The 17,094-nt window shown below is 37.6% G+C and overlaps 1 protein-coding gene across 1 annotated transcript in view; it reads left to right on the top strand.

Moving 5' to 3' along the window:
- The window catches only part of Megf9 (multiple EGF like domains 9), a 112,766-nt gene that overhangs the window by 77,067 nt on the left and 18,605 nt on the right, over window positions 1-17,094 (top strand). The window contains exon 3 of the mRNA XM_075944814.1: window positions 9,462-9,601. Coding sequence (XP_075800929.1) covers window positions 9,462-9,601 — 140 coding nt within the window. The remainder of the gene's footprint in view (window positions 1-9,461; window positions 9,602-17,094) is intronic.

The raw sequence follows: 17,094 nt of genomic DNA, 5'->3' as shown, positions 1-17,094 counted from the left end.
GCCCTGCTTCAACAAAGTTTTTTCATAATTCTATTTTAATTACCCACCTCAATCTCTTGCCAAACTAAAACATTCCTCCTTAAAACAAAAAGTAAAAAGAAAATTGATAGACATAGTTGACATAATTTTTCTGTTTCTTGTTCTCTCTGTCAGAGTATCAACATGTAAACTATCTGAGAAAGAAAGAGAAGAGTAAGGATCTTCAGGGACATGTATATATGTATTCTCTCTCTCTCTCTCTCTCTCTCTCTCTCTCTCTCTCTCTCTCTCTCTCTCTCTCTCTGTGTGTGTGTGTGTGTGTGTGTGTGTGTGTGTGTGTGTGTGTGTGTACAGATGTGTATATATGTGTATAAGGGTGCCCACCTCGGTTCAGAACATTGCATTGAATCCTCTTCAGCTGGAGTTATAGGCAGATATAAGCTTCAGGGAATAGGTACTAGAAACCAAACTCTGATCCCCTATAAGAGCATCAAGTGCTTTTAATCACTGAACAATCCCTCCAATCCTAGTGACCATTAATACATCATTTTATATATTTTAATTAAAGTTAATGACATTATATTTAAATGTATACATAAACATGTAGTTTATATCCTGCAAATCTTAAGAATCATACAGACAGATGTTTTAATGAAAAAATTCCAAGATATTTGTATTTAAAAAATAAATGAAATCATTCGCTGATGGATACAAATGGTCCAGCTGGCTTTGATTCTATATAAGGTAGGACTCTCCAGAGTTTTCTCTTGACGATTTTACATTTTCTTTCCAGAAACTATTTGTAACCTTGTATCATTATATATGTCTTTCCCTAGCTACCTGTTACTCCAAACTAATGAAAAATTGTTTACCATTAATTTAGTACAACTTTTTAAAGGTTTTATGCATTGAATCTAAAAAGTAAATAACTCGGAGTCTTTCCTTTATTTAGATACTGTAAATTCCACCTATTCTAATGTCTTGAGGGAAAAACATGATCTAAGGCTATTGTTACCATCTTCACAGTTGCTTTCATGTTTGAGTTGAAGTCTATACTAACATTGTATGTATGGCTTTTATCTTCACTTTACGAACGAGAATAGGTAGGCTAAGGGAGAACATGTGCTTTGTGCAAGCTACTCACCAGGAAAGCTGGATGAGAACCAAGCTCTATATCCTCAGGTGCTTTCCATAAGCTCCGATACCTTCTTTCCTATCTTCCACCCCTCTCACATAGTCAAGGAAATTCTGAATACTCTATGTCCACACATCTTAAGCAAAACAACCCTTTTTAAAAAACAGATTAGTGAGTACATTTTACATGGATATGAGTCATATCTTGAGATGCCAGACTTTTGAATTTCTTTTTGAAAAATGAGTAGCTATTCATGTTGGAAAACAACCAACTTTTAAGAAATGCACTTATTGGGGTAAAGATTAAACCCAGGACCTTAATGTGTTTGTGTGCTCTGCAAGTTGAGCTAGGCTGTCAGCTATAAGAAATAACTTCCTAAAGCTTTTACTGAGTTTTTTGACAAATCATTTATATATAATACTCATTCTGATTATTGAACTTTGCTGAAGAAATATCTTTTTAAGTATTAAAGCCTTACAATATTTATTGATACCAATTTTTGTGCAAATTACGTAACTAAGCATTGGTACCACAAGAAAATCTAAAACCATATTTCGATACGTTAAGATATGTGGGGTGTATGCACAATTTTCTTTTCTTTTTTTTTAGAGTTTTGTTAATCTTTATTAAAGATCCTTCAGGAATTGTGTAAGGATTAGGACTATAACCAGAAATTAGCATTTTTAAAGTGTTTTTAACTATTGAGATAAGACATGTCATTACCAAGTAAATTAATGACAAGAGAAAATTAGCAAATAAAGCAGAGTGAAAATATGTTTATTGTGCTATGACAGCAAAGAAATCACACCAATATTCTCTTGTCATTAATCAGACTTACTATTTGAAAACATAAACCCTAAAAATAGAAATACTGATAAATAGAATATGCATATGGATGAGCAGTTGAGACCTGTTTTCTCTTCCACAATTTTCTTTTTTTCTTTTTTTCACAATTTTCTTAAATAGAGTAAACTGATTCTCAGTAAAATGTTCACAGTTTGCTAGAAATACAAATCCCTAGGAAACGACAGCAGAGGAACAACTTCTACCTTAACTGTCTTACTAGCATATCTTATAGATTTTTTTTATTTCTACTCAAGAACAAACCCTCTTTTTTACAGCCACTCCCCCACGTTTATATCATTGACCTTTGCTTGTGAATGCATTCAGCAGTCTGTGACAGGGAACCCATGAAAGGGTGCTGTATGGCTTTGCTCCGTAAAAGAAGTCATACAGGCAAAGCTTTATGTTTGCTGACTGATTGAATTCTTTAATGAAACTGATGGTGTGCCGTGAGTAACATGATGGAAAGGCACTTTTAGTGCACATCCCATAAGCAAACTTCCCACTCTATTCCCTCGATTTTTTTAAGTGAAAAAAAAAGCACCTTCTTCCCTGTTGTTAAAAAAAAAAATCTCCACAAGAAAAGTGAAGTGTGATATCTAGATTCAACAATTGACTTTGTCAGGATTCCTGAATTAAGGTCTTAAAATAAGTAACTAAGAGATAGATTCTCTAGGGAAAAACATGACATCAGTGTTTTCCAGCTGACATGGGTGTTCTGAGTGCCCAGAACAGAATGCTAAAGAGAAAACACCTTAGAGACCACTGGTTCTCAACCTTCCTAATGCTTCAAGTCTGTAATATAATTCCTCCTGTTGTGGTTGCCCCACACATGAGTTTTTCTTGCTACTTCATAACTGTAATTTTCCACTGTTATGAATCATAATGTAAATATCTGATATGCGACCTCCAAAGGGGTCATGAACCCCAGATTGAGAATTGATGTCATAGAGATAGCAACAACTAAGAAAACATGTCTATATTATAGCTGTGGGATATTTGCAATTCATTGTCTCATGGTAGATCCTCAAAAGTAACTCTTGATCCACTTGTATGTGAAGTCATTTCTTAGTGGAATGAAGAGCAAGCATGTTTCTATAGATGCCTCAGAATTCTTAAAACTTGGCTAATAAAATGCCGGTAGCCATCTTCATTATGAGTGATATTTCCTTGTGATTTTTCTCACATGTAGAAGGACTTAAGTGATCCTTCTTACTGAATCACAAAATCTTCCTGTGTTTCAGACACGATGAAAAAGTACATTCTCTATGCCAGTAGCTTTGAGGTATATTTGGGGAAGAATAAATATGTATTAGGGCAACTTTTATGTTTTTCATAGTTAAGAGGATTTACTTAACTAAATTCCTATTGGATTTTATGAAAGAGCAGTGCTCACCATCTATATGGATGGTACAAAGTTTATAACTGTCATCTAGCTTGAATATCTGAATACCTGCTATTGTATTCTCTGAGAACCTTGGGCTTTGTTACCCTACCACAGCTTTTCAAACTTCCAATTGTTCATCTTCTATTGGGGAAAATTTGACTCTTACTGGAAGTGAGAAAGAAACAAAATTTATCCTAAACAAAGTATAAAAGAATTACTGCTCAGAACTGTAGGGACACTGAGCTATGATGACCTGTGATTCACAGAATGATGGTGACAAATAAACCCAACCCACTGACTATAGACAATAACTCTGCCTTCACCAGTCAAATTAAAGGTTATGACTTCCACTTACAACAGTTACTTGGAGAGGAAGGAGAATATTTATTAACTTAGGTCTTCAACAGAGGGACTCATTGTTTTTATATTATTGTTGTATTGTTACTTCTTTTAGATTGCCTCCATTTTAAGTTTTTTATGTAGATTTACTTATTTGCCAGAAATTTACATGGCTGAATAGACTAGGTAGCTTTGAATAGTAATGCAATTCAATGTATTTTTTTTTATTTAAGATACGGTAGTTGAAAGGTGGTGTAGCACAAATCCTAAATGTCCTTAATAACAAAAACCTGGAGTCTACCATCAGGGCAAAAGCTGAAAGATCAGAAAAGTAAAAGAGCTAGGGAGTTCTTTTACCTCTACTACTAGGGAGTTCTTATGCTCAGACCAAAGAGGCGATCATGTCCCTTGGAATCATCAGTCGTTCATACTCTCTCTACAAAACCTCAGACTGCATCTGAGCTCCTGTCTCTTCCCTCCTTATTTTCCTCTTTCTGCCCAGCTATGTCCCTCTGGTCTCCATCTTCCTAGTGCTGGGATTAAAGGCATGTGATCCTAACTGCTGGATCCCCTTTGTGTGAGCTGTGTTTCTCTTTTAGACGGATTCAATCTCATGTAGCCCAGAGTATCTTTAACTCACAGAGATCTGTCTGTCTCTGTCTCCCAAGTGCTAGGATTAAAGTTGTGGCCACCCCTGTCTGACTTCTATTACTAACTTAGTGAGTTAACTCTGCACTCTGATCTTCAGGCAAGCTTTATTTGTTAGATTACAAACAAAATATCACTACAAAGTGGTAAGTTTATAATATTAACACAAGACCGGCCTTCTTTCCTTCTTTCTTTCTTTTCTAGATTACATTTATTTGAGTAAAGCTGCACTAACTTTCCGTGCAAAAATGAGGGGTTTTGTTCCTACTTTTCTGCTCCTTTTGACAATTCTCCAGATAGCCATGACAAGAAGAGGAAAGTGTCTTAGTTATTCTTCCTGTTGTGATAAAAAATACTTGGGCAAAAGCAACTTATGGCAGAAAGGACTTATTTCAGCCTTCAGCTTCACCATACAGTCAGTAATGGTGGCAAAGTTCTGATACCAGAAGCTTGGGACTGCCGGTCATAATGCATCCCCAGTCAGGAAGCAGAGAATAATGAATAATAATGAATGCTCATGCTGAGCAGCCTTTCTCCTTTTTATGCATTCCAGAACCCAAGCCACTTTTAGGATGGGTCTGCCCACCTCAAATAGCCTAGTCAACATAATCCCTCATAGGTGTTCCTCAGGTCTTGCCTTCTGGATCATTCCCGATCCTATGAAACTGGCCATCAACACTAACCATCACAGAAGCAAGGTTCAACTCTGTTTAAAATATTTTCTTAGGGATGAAAGTTAAACTTACTCTTTGGACTAGGAGCATAGTAAACTGAGAAGCGTATCTTAGTTAAATAAATAAAACCTTTACATTTGTAAACTATAGTCCAGTATCATGGTTAAAAGTTATACTCTGAAAAATTCAGTCCAGAGTCCCAATAATCTTCAAATTTAGAACTTCTATTTTTATTGCACTAATAGAAGTAGGGGTGTGATAGGGAATTGCACTAACTGACATGCATAAGAGCTGTGTAAGTATTAATAGTTTTAGCTTGGCCTGCTAAACTGAATCAACAACTCCTTAGGGAATCATTATTAGAAGCTAAATCTCTAAGAAATCTATTTTGAAATGTAGCCTACAGTTAGACTGTATCCTATGCAAAATGGCTGTTGCCAAAATCTGCTCAGACAAAGTCTAAACTTTTGAGGTCTAGATGAGCATGTAATAAAAGGCATGCATGCCTGTGGTCACAGCATTCAGCAGGCTGAAAGAGAGGGAGAAGCCCAGCTTGGACTGGATGACCCACTGAATGTCTATCTTCAAAAAAATAAAACAACCAAACAAAAACATTATCCCTAGTGAAGAAAAGGGGGACAAAGAGAGAATACTTTGGTTCTTTTTTCCCCAAGAACTCTGGTAATTAGTGTTTTTAATTTTTTTCTCTTCTCAGCACCTAATTCTAAATTTTTGTCTGTCTATTCATTGAACATTCATCAGTTATTCATTAAATATTTATAACAAACCAGGCATTTACTTTTCTGCATTTCTGAGGTTATCAGGTTGCTTACCTTTGGATTGAAATACCCATTTAACAAGGTATACATTAAAACACTCTGTTACAAGTCCCTGTACTTGTATAGATCGTGACAAAAGGAAACTACTTGATCAGCCTTTGTTTGGGGAATTTTTATAATCTAATGGCAAATAAAAGCTTAACATGTTTAAAAAATATAAAACTGATTGTACTTGGGATTAAAATGTAAATATGGAACCCACAAGAACTCTGTGTATGACTAGGAAAAGTTTCATTGGAAAAAGAACCTTGAAAGCAGCAAAAATTATATAGAGGTAAAAATGAAGAAAACTATTGCAGAAAAGTTTACAGAAGAAATAACTGTGCCAAGAGTTACTTGAGGAGAATTTTGCAGAAATAGCTGATAAACCCCAGATAAGTGAATGTTTGTAAGAATGTGGTGTGTGAAGGAGTTGAAAATATCCAGAGGGATCACTGTGAATTTATTAAATGCTGTCAGTTATACCTTATTCAGCCATTCTGAAATGCTGTGCTCTGTGCCATGTGTTCCAGTCACTTTGTTGGCCTCTGTGACTTTGGATAGAATATACCAGGCAGTGATTTTTTTTCCAGACAGGTCTGGAATTGGTCATCAGATCCCCCTGGATCTGATTTTCAGATTTTCTGGGGCTGGAACTATGGATGGTTGTGAGCCGCAGTGAGGGGGCTGGGAATTGAACTTGGGTCCTCTGCAAGAGCAGTAAGTGCTCTTAACCAGTAAGCAAACTCTCCAGCAAAATATTTTGTATATTTCTGCACCAACTCGCTGTGATTTTCCTAAAATCCATGTCATTATTTCTCCAGGAGCCTTCCTGCTTCTTGTCGTTGGTGTACCACATGCTCAACCTGGTCCCAGCATTTGTATTAGTCAGACATTAAAAGCAACCTAAATTCCATCTAGAGTGGTATGTTGCTATGAAATAATCATTTGAGGACTGGGGTTGAGTGTTTGCCTGGCAAATTATGTCATGTCTTGGGTTTAAGTCCTCAAAACTGAAACACAAACCTGTATACTGGTATGGACCCTCTCTGCTAGATGTTTATGTAGATGACAACCACAAGCATATCCTCCTTTTGTTCCTTCCATTTCCTCTTGACCCTGATCCTCTTGTGTATGGTGGAAGGCTGTCTTAAATGGATCACAGCAATGGGTGTCCTGTTTGTAGTGGAAGGCTGCTTTGTATGGGTCACAAGAATGAATGTTCTTGCCCTCTGACTTTTGTTTTGATTCATTCAACAGAAGTTATTAAACTGGATGTGGTAACACATACCTTTAATCCCAGCATTTAGGAGGCAGAGGTAGGAGGACCTCTGTGTATGTGAGGCCTGCTGGTCTACATAGTGAATTCCAGGACAGCCAGGATTACATTGGGAGACCCCATCTCAAAACAAAAACAAAAATTGTACTGTTTAAAATAAAATACCCCAACGTTTTATGTTTTAATGATTGAAGAGGATTATTAGTTTTATAATGGTCATCTATGAAAAGAAAATATAGAGAAATGAGATAGTAAATAAAAATTTTAAGTATTTTATTTTTAGTTCAAGAGGTTGATGATCAACCTAGAATTTTTATAGGATTTAGTGAAAGAGCTGGAGAAATGATTTTGTGCTTAAGAGTGCTTGCTGTTCTTATAAGGGACTAGAGTTCAGTTGCTAGTACCTATGTCTGTCAACTCACAATAGTCTGTGGCATCCAAGACCACCTTCTGCCATCTGGCATATAGGCAGACACACAAATACATAAAGATAAAATTTTAACAATTTAGTGTAAAATGCATCAGATGTCCTCATTCCAATTGTAATAGCTTAATTGTGAACACCATCTTACTTACCAGAACTATGATTTAAATACATTGTAGGCTCAAAATAGAGAATTAAATCAAATTCCTAGTCTAGAAATGAGGGTGAACTGGTTCACTTATCAAGATCTTTTTTATTCATTTGTTTGTTTAGAGTTCATTTGTTTGGGTGTTTTATTGATTTTTATTGAGCTCTACATTTTTCTCTGCTCCCCTCCCTGCCTCTCCCTTTCACTTCAACCCTCTCCCAAGGTTCCCATGCTCACAATTTACTCAAAAGATCTTGTCCCTTTCTACTTCCCATGTAGATTAGATCTATGTATGTCTCTCTTAAGGTCCTCATTGTTGTAGGTTCTCTGGGATTGTGATTTGTAGGATTGTTTTCATTTCTTTATGTTTAAAAACCACTTAATGTCAGAATACTTGTGAAAATTGTCTTTCTGGGTCTGGGTTACCTCACTCACAATGACGTTGTCTAGCCCCATCCATTTTACTGCAAAATTCAACCTGTCGTTATTTTTTTCTGCTGTGTAGTACTCCATTGTGTAAATGTGCCATGTTTTCTTTATCTATTCTTCAGTCGAGGGTATTTGGGTTGCTTCCAGGTTCTGGCTATGACAAACAATTCTGCTATGAACATAGTTGAACACATGTCCTTGTAGCACGACTGAGCATCCTTTGGATATTATAGAGGGAGGGCCCGCTTGTTCTTTTGGCCGCCTGGCTAGCTTAGCCCTGAAATAATCACACAGAAATTGTACTAATTAAATCACTGCTTGGTCAATTACCACTGGCATCTATTTGGCTAACTCTTACATCTTAATTTAACCCATTTCTAGTAATCTGTGTATCGCCACTTAGCAGTGGCTTACTGTCAAAGATTCTGCATGTCTGACTCTGGTGGCTCCATGGTGTCTCTCTGACTCTTTCCTTCTCCCAGCATTCAGTTCTGTCTTCCCCGCCTACCTAAGTTCTGCCCTATCAACAAGCCAAGGCAGTTTCTTTATTCATTAACCAATGAAAGGAAAACATAGACAGAAGGACCTCCCACCCGAATATACCTAAAAGTGGTATTACTGGGTCTTGAGGAAGGTTGTTTCCTAATTTTCTGAATGTTTTTGGTTTTTGAGACAGGATTTCTCTGTGTAACAGCTCTTACTGCCCTGAAACTAGCTTTGTATAGCAGGTTGGTCACAGAAACTCATTTGCCTCTGCCTCACAAATGCTGGGAATAAAGGCATGTGCCACTGTGCCTGGTTCATTTATCAAGATATTAATCTTCACATTTGTGAGAAAGAAGCTAAGTAAAGACTGGCTTATTTTCTCCAAATTGGAACAGATGCCTGTTGAGCTGTGGGATAATCTTGAAATGGGAAACCGCAATGGCACAAGTTCTAAGCCCCCACTGGTCATTAAAGAGAAGTTTTACACTGATAACTCCATGGATCCTTTGTCATGTATTTTAAATAGAGGATGGAATTGTCATGAAGTATTATTATTAATGCTATTCACTGAATTATATCCTTGAAGTTCTCTAGTTTTGAAATCTGGGGCTAGGAGGTTATGACTTGTGGCAAGCCTGAGCTACGTAGAGAGGTCCAGGCCAGACTTGGCTACACAGTGACACTCGGGTTCCAGAAAACAAAACCAATCAGACAAACAAAAGCCCTTTAAAAATCCCTATTATGCCTCTGGAAAGTAAAATCTAGTAGAAACTCTTGGCTGTCTTCAATTAATCTGTGGAGCTTTAAATAATGCAGTTTTCAAAATCACTGAACTTCAGTTCATTGTTCATTGTGTTTTATTTTATTCGTAGTTCTGGGAATTGCCAGTGCAGAGCAGGTGTCACTGGCTCCCTGTGTGACCGATGCGAAGACGGACATTATGGCTTTAATAAGACAGGCTGCTTGCCCTGCCAGTGCAACAACCGGTCTGATAGTTGTGATGTTCTTACAGGTACGTAGTTTCCTTAATTCGTATGAAATTACTCTTTATTAGTTCAATCTTGAAGTCTTTATATATTCTTTTCAAATATAATTTATTTTCTCTTTTTTATAATTTTTTGTTCTTTTAAAAATATATAATAAATCACATGGCAAGCCAAACTTTTATAACAACAAATATATTTCATGACTTTCAAATAGCATTGATTGAAGAGTTCTAGAAGTATGGAGATCAACACCACATGAAGTAAAGACTCGGAAGTGAAGAAATGTGTTAGAATTCTTACAAGCGAGCATGATCACTTGGGAAATTTTGTGTGAAAAAAGTTAAAACTCCATGAGATCTGAGGAAGAGTCAGATAGATCCAGGATTGCAGGGTACAATTTACTGGGCACGCTTGTACATAAGAATGGTCAAAGGTGGTAGCAAGATTGACCAGTCCTCACAACTTGAATCAACAAGTGAAAATTATGTAGTGTTACGAGGACAAAGGTGACTCTCATTAAACCTAGAATGAAGCTAGTTTATCTCACACTAACATCAAAGATGCCAGGCACATTCCTGGTGATATTGGACAGGTTCTAATAGTGAAGTTCCGTTTACCGTACCACTTTAGTTTTTTTTTTTATTAAGGATTTCTGCCTCCTCCCCGCCACCGCCTCCCTTTTCCCTCCCCCTCCCCCAATCAAGTCACCCTCCCTCATCTGCTCAAAGAGCAATCAGGGTTCCCTGACCTGTGGGTAGCCCAAGGACCGCCCACCTCTATCCAGGTCTAGTAAGGTGAGCATCCAAACTGCCTAGGCTCCCCCAAAGCCAGTACGTGCAGTAGGATCAAAAACCCACTGCGATTGTTCTTGAGTTCCCATTCTTCCTCATTGTCCGCTATGTTCAGCTAGTCCAAATTTATCCCATGCTTTTTCAGACCCAGGCCAGCTGGCCTTGGTGAGTTCCCGATAGAACATCCCCATTGTCTCAGTGTGTGGGTGAACCCCTTGCGGTCCTGAGTTCCTTGCTCGTGCTTCATCTCCTTCTGCTCCTGATTTGGACCTTGAGATTTCTGTCTGGTGTTCCAATGTGGGTCTCTGTCTCTGTCTCCTTTCATCGCCTGATGAAGGTTAATATTCATGAGGATGTCTATGTGTTTGTCTTTGGATTCACCTTCTTATTTAGCTTCTCTAGGAACATGAATTGTAAGCTCAATGTCCTTTATTTATGGCTAGAAACCAAATATGAGTGAGTACATCCCATGTTCCTCTTTTTGGGTCTGGCTTACCTCACTCAGGATAGTGTTTTCTATTTCCATCCATTTGCATGCAAAATTCAAGAAGTCGTTGTTTTTTACTGCTGAGTAATACTCTAATATGTATATATTCCATACTTTCTTCATCCATTCTTCCGTTGAAGTGCATCTAGGTTGTTTCCAGGTTCTGGCTATTACAAACAATGCTGCTATGAACCAAGTCCAAATGAATTAAAGACCTCAATATCAGTCCGAACACACTGAACCTGATAGAAGAGAAAGTGGGAAGTACTCTACAGCACATGGGCACAGGAGACCACTTCCTAGGTATAACCCCAGCAGCACAGACACTAAGGGCATCATTGAATAAATGGGACCTCCTGGGACTGAGAAGCTTCTGTAAAGCAAACGACATTGTCACTAAGACAAAAAGGCAACCTACTGACTGGGAGAAGATCCTCACCAACCCCGCAACAGACAAAGGTCTGATCTCCAAAATATATAAAGAAATCAAGAAACTAGACCGTAAAATGCTAATCAACCCAATTATAAAATGGGGCACTGAACTGAACAGAGAATTCTCAACAGAAGAAGTTCAAATGGCCAAAAGACACTTAAGGTCATGCTCAACTTCCTTAGCGATCAGGGAAATGCAAATCAAGATAACTTTAAGATACCATCTTACACCTGTCAGAATGGCTAAAATAAAAAACACCAATGATAGCCTTTGCTGGAGAGGTTGTGGAGAAAGGGGTACACTCACCCATTGCTGGTGGATTGCAAACTTGTGCAACCACTCTGGAAAGCAGTGTTTCGGTTTCTCAGGAAATTCGGGATCAACCTACCCTTGGATCCAGCAATACCACTCTTGGGAATATACCCAAGAGAGGCCCTATCATACAACAAAAGTATATGCTCCACTTTAGTTTTTTTATCTGAAGTGTGCAGGGGAGCTATTTAAGATAAGGGGATAGGGTTACTTAGGCATAATCATGAAAGTTATGGCTCGTGTTTTCTACAGTTAAGTCAAACTACATGTTTCTTTTCAGGGGAGATTTGCTGGTTCTGGGTGTGGGGTGAGGAGTAAGGGTTAGCCACAAGGAAAGGATGTGTACTTGAAGAAGAGCTTTTGACTGTGATTTGGAGCCTGCAGCACAGTTGGAAACTAGAAGAACCCTAAGCAGAAGACTGGTTTCCCCGAGGCCAGAAAATTCTTTATGCTGAGGAGACAAAATCCTTTTAGAGAGAGGAGAACCTGTTAAAACATACAGCCAGCTCTTTCTGAATCTATTATCAAACTCTAAAGATTCATGGAATGGGTTCGATTGGCACCAATGGCCATTGCTGAATCTCTCAAAGTCTTTCAGAGCTGAGGAGACAAAAGTCTGCCAGATTCTTAATCCAAAAGATCATGCTAAGAAATAGTGAAGAAGTAGAGACAGATACAAAAATTGAAGTCTACATACAACCCATTTACATGCCTGATTTAATTGGCACTATCATTTTCTCATATTTGCCTAATACAGGAAAAGAGGATCCTTTCTGATTCTTTTATATATCAAGTATGATATACAATAATAAATAACAAATACAATAATAAATAACAAAAAAATAAATAACAAAAATGGAGAAATGTGTCCAGTGATAAGCAACGGAGTCAGTACTACGAGTAATAGTGTTATAAGAGTTAACTTTAAACCTTTAAAATACCTAAAATTAGTATATTGTGGAATTAGAGGGAAAATCAGACAAAATGGGTAAAAAGAGATAAAATGTTACTACAGAACAGCACTATACTGAACATGCACACACACACGGGGTGGAGTGGAGATCATGAAGATGAGGGAGGTAGGTAATTCAGTGAAGTGTTTGCTGTGCAATCATGAGGACCTGAGTTCTAACCCCAAAGCTCATGTAAAAATGTTGTGTAGTTCTATATGTATGGGTGCTTTGTCTGCATGTATGTCTGTGCACCACATATGTGCAGTGTATGTGTAGGTTGGAAGAAGGCATCTGATTCCCCTGTAACTAGAGTAGTAAACACTTGTGAGCAGTTTCCATGTGAGTACTCGGAATTGAATGTGCGTCCTCTGGAAGAGCAGCCAATACTCTGAGCCACCCATGTCTGCAGCCCCAATGGCATGCAGTGGTAATCATAGTGCTGGGGAAACTGAGATATCCAGTCTACCCTAATTGATGAACTACAGGTCAATGAGAGATTCTCATCTCAAAAGAAATGGACAGCATTCCTGAGGATGACACTTGAAATTGACTGCTGACTTCCACTGTGCACACAACATATACTTACCTACATATAAACCTGCTCACACGTACACGTGCATTTAAAAGTAGCAATCTTGAAATTGACTGCTGACTTCCACTGTGCACACAACATATACTTACCTACATATAAACCTGCTCACACATACACGTGCATACATATACATATACATATACATACTTACCTACATATAGACCTGCTCACACATACACGTGCATACATATACATATACATATACATACTTACCTACATATAGACCTGCTCACACATACACGTGCATACATATACATATACATACTTACCTACATATAAACCTGCTCACACATACACGTGCATACATATACATATACATATACATACTTACCTACATATAAACCTGCTCACACATACACGTGCATACATATACATATACATACTTACCTACATATAGACCTGCTCACACATACACGTGCATACATATACATATACATATACATACTTACCTACATATAGACCTGCTCACACATACACGTGCATACATATACATATACATACTTACCTACATATAAACCTGCTCACACATACATGTGCATTTAAAAGTAGCAATCTTGAAATGGACTGCTGCCTTCCACTGTGCACACAAACATATACTTACCTACATATAAACCTGCTCACACATACACGTGCATACATATACATATACATACTTACCTACATATAGACCTGCTCACACATACACGTGCATACATATACATATACATACTTACCTACATATAAACCTGCTCACACATACACGTGCATACATATACATATACATATACATACTTACCTACATATAAACCTGCTCACACATACACGTGCATACATATACATATACATATACATACTTACCTACATATAAACCTGCTCACACATACACGTGCATACATATACATATACATACTTACCTACATATAAACCTGCATACATATACATATACATACTTACCTACATATAAACCTGCTCACACATACACGTGCATTTAAAAGTAGCAATCTAAAACTGAAAATTAGTGATTTTTTAAGTTAATAACATGACATTAGTTTAAGAGCAGGTTTTACCCAGTGAAGACAAAGTTAGAACCAAAGGAATACAATAAAGACCATCTAAACATACACATTTTGATAAAATTGTAGTAGAAGAAATGACAGGGACAAGTAGGTCACAGCCTGAGTTCATGTAAATATAAGGGAGGCTCTGGAAGTTATGGCCTGGAATTTTCTAAATGATTAATAAAAAAGAAAGAGTACAAAGTCCACCTACAGATCAAAAATCTGAGCAATACCCACCCTATAACAGAGAAAACCACATTTGTGCAAACTCATTTAAATTGTCACAGATTCCCTAAATGTAAGATTAGAGGAACTCGTTAGAAAGTTTTTAAACACCAACAGAAAAAATCCAGGACTTAAAGAATTCGATAAACACAAGAGGTTATGAGATAAGAGTATCAGAATATTTGAAACTGAATGGATTCCCAGAAGAAAATATGCTAGAAACTTATACTGTATGCTAATCCTCTATTCTCCAGTGAAGTGTGCATGGAGAAATCTGTCCAGAAGACACTGCGTTATATTTTCTGTGTCATCTGGCCATCCCATACCTGTGCATGATATTGCCTACTGTTCTTCTTTATTGATATATGTGTGATCCCAGCCTCTCTTCTATTCCAGAGTTATGATTCGTGATATTTCCTTCTGCCAAGAATCACCTTTCTAAGCTACCTCTATCCACACTGCAGACCCCTTTGTCTTATTAAGTCATATTCTTCCTTTAGGTCTGTCTTCATTAGCATTTCCTAATGCTCCTCACGAAACGAAAGTCCTTTGCTATACGTTACCACGTGCACTTGTAATTTTTCAGAGCACTTGTCACAGTGATGTTTACATGTTTACTTATAACCGTCACTCTCATGTGCTTGCCCACAGTAAGTTCTTTCAGGTCAGGAACATCATCAGCTTCGTCGCCATCCTTTCCGCAATCTCTAGCACAGATATTGGCACATAGTGAGCACTCACTGAATCTTTGTTGGATAAGTGAACAAACTAATGGGAAAACATGAACAAAAACAGTGAGGCTCAACATTAGATAACAAGAAGAATGCTTCATTGTCCTGTCCATTAGTTGCTCACGGGGTCTTTTATGGTACCGGAAAGCCATGTATAAGATTCTTTTCTTTTGTATCACTGAGGCAGCTCTCACACACTCTTGCACGTACTCTGGAGATAAAGAAAAATAAATCCTTTGAATTATTCTGATTTCTAAAAGAAACAAATGTTTACCATATAAAAAACTAAGAATCCAATTTAAAGAAGTGACCACCTGACTTAGAGCAGCCAGTTTATGTACAACTTTCCTAACAAGTGAGTTTTTAACAGTGCTGGGATACGGTTGCCCTCTGCTGGCCACGTTGTGTGTTTGCTCAGCTGTTCTTCCCTATATTTCTGTTTTAACTTGGTTTCAAAGTTCTGTTTTTGTAATAAAAATAAATTGGTGGAAATGGCACAGGGACAATTTTGACAATATATATAGAAAGGGTCTTAAAATATTTGACTCAGAAATTCTATTTTCAGAAACCTTCTGAGAAAATAATTCTAAATTCATTAAAAGGTTCACGTTGAAAATGAAAATGCTCATCAGAATGGTATTTATGATCCTAAAAAAGGTAGAAACTCAAATTCATAACAATAGGCAACTAATAATGTTGCCTAGATATATATGGTTAGAAACACATTAAGTCAAAGCCACCTAGTAGGTTGTTGTAAAATTAAATACATTTGTACATCTACAGGACCGTGATCATCATAAGAAGCTGAGAAATGGTATCTACTAGAATGTTTTCATTGCAGAGCTTTTATGACATATAACTACACGACAATGTGAATAATCAGACTATAAAATGATAAGTACCATATAATTAGACTGTTTCAGTGGCAAACCCCTTAATTAAAATAAAACATTAGAAGGTCAATTATTTTCTAACTATAAACTTTTCCTTCAGATAGCAGGCTTATTTTTAAGAACTCAAGACCCTATTGTGTGTTGGTAGTGTTCCACACAACAGATTCCAGCAGCCTGACTCACTGGCTGCCTTGACTGCTCAAGAACCACTTTGCTTCAGGATGCCACATCCTCCTGGCTTTCTTTGTATGGCTGCTTTTCCTTCTCCGTCAGCTGTGCTCCATCTCCCTTAGTCAGCTCTACACTAGTGCCTTGGGCTTGGAACTTAGCACGTTTGTCAGCTCTGCTTGTCCTTTTCCTCTGAGTGATCTCACCAGGTCTCAGATTTAGCTTAAATGACATTAATATATGAGCTCTTGTCAGATTTGCTTCTCCCTTGGTCTCCATGTCCAAACATCTATGTGTCATTCTTGAGTTTGCTTTCCAGCCAGTGCTGTCTTTAACACACCTGTTTGTATACATTGCTAATTCATTCTTCACTACAAATTCCAAACTATGAAAGTGCCACAATTTATTTACTCTTCTATTGACATATATTATCTGTTTTATAATTTGTGCAAAGTCAGTCTGTTTTTAGTGTGTAGCCAAAAATGGCATATTGTGACTATAATCACACACCCAGCTTTTTTTTCTCATAGGACACATTGAATTCACAGACAAGTCTAGATCAGAAATAAATCAGGAAGGGTTGGAAAGATGACTCCACAGTTAAAAACACTTGTTTCTTGGAGAGGCCCCAGATTGGGTTCCCAGCACCTTCTCTGGGCAGCTGACAACCACCTATGACTCCAATTAAAGAGCTACATTTCCCTCTTCTGCACTCTAAGGGCATCTTCACACAATGAATGTTGGGACTGCATGTATCCATGTCTACCTGGTGCCCACAGAGTTCAGAAGAGGTTGGTCTTCACAACCTAAATCTCTCTCTCTCTCTCTCTCTCTCTCTCTCTCTTTCTTTCTTTCTTTCTTTCTTTCTTTCTTTCTTTCTTTCTTTCTCTCTCTCTC

Source organism: Microtus pennsylvanicus, chromosome 13 (genome assembly GCF_037038515.1).
Source record: "Microtus pennsylvanicus isolate mMicPen1 chromosome 13, mMicPen1.hap1, whole genome shotgun sequence".
In the NCBI taxonomy this organism is placed as follows: domain Eukaryota; kingdom Metazoa; phylum Chordata; class Mammalia; order Rodentia; family Cricetidae; genus Microtus; species Microtus pennsylvanicus.
This window is presented reverse-complemented; position numbering and strand designations above follow the sequence as displayed.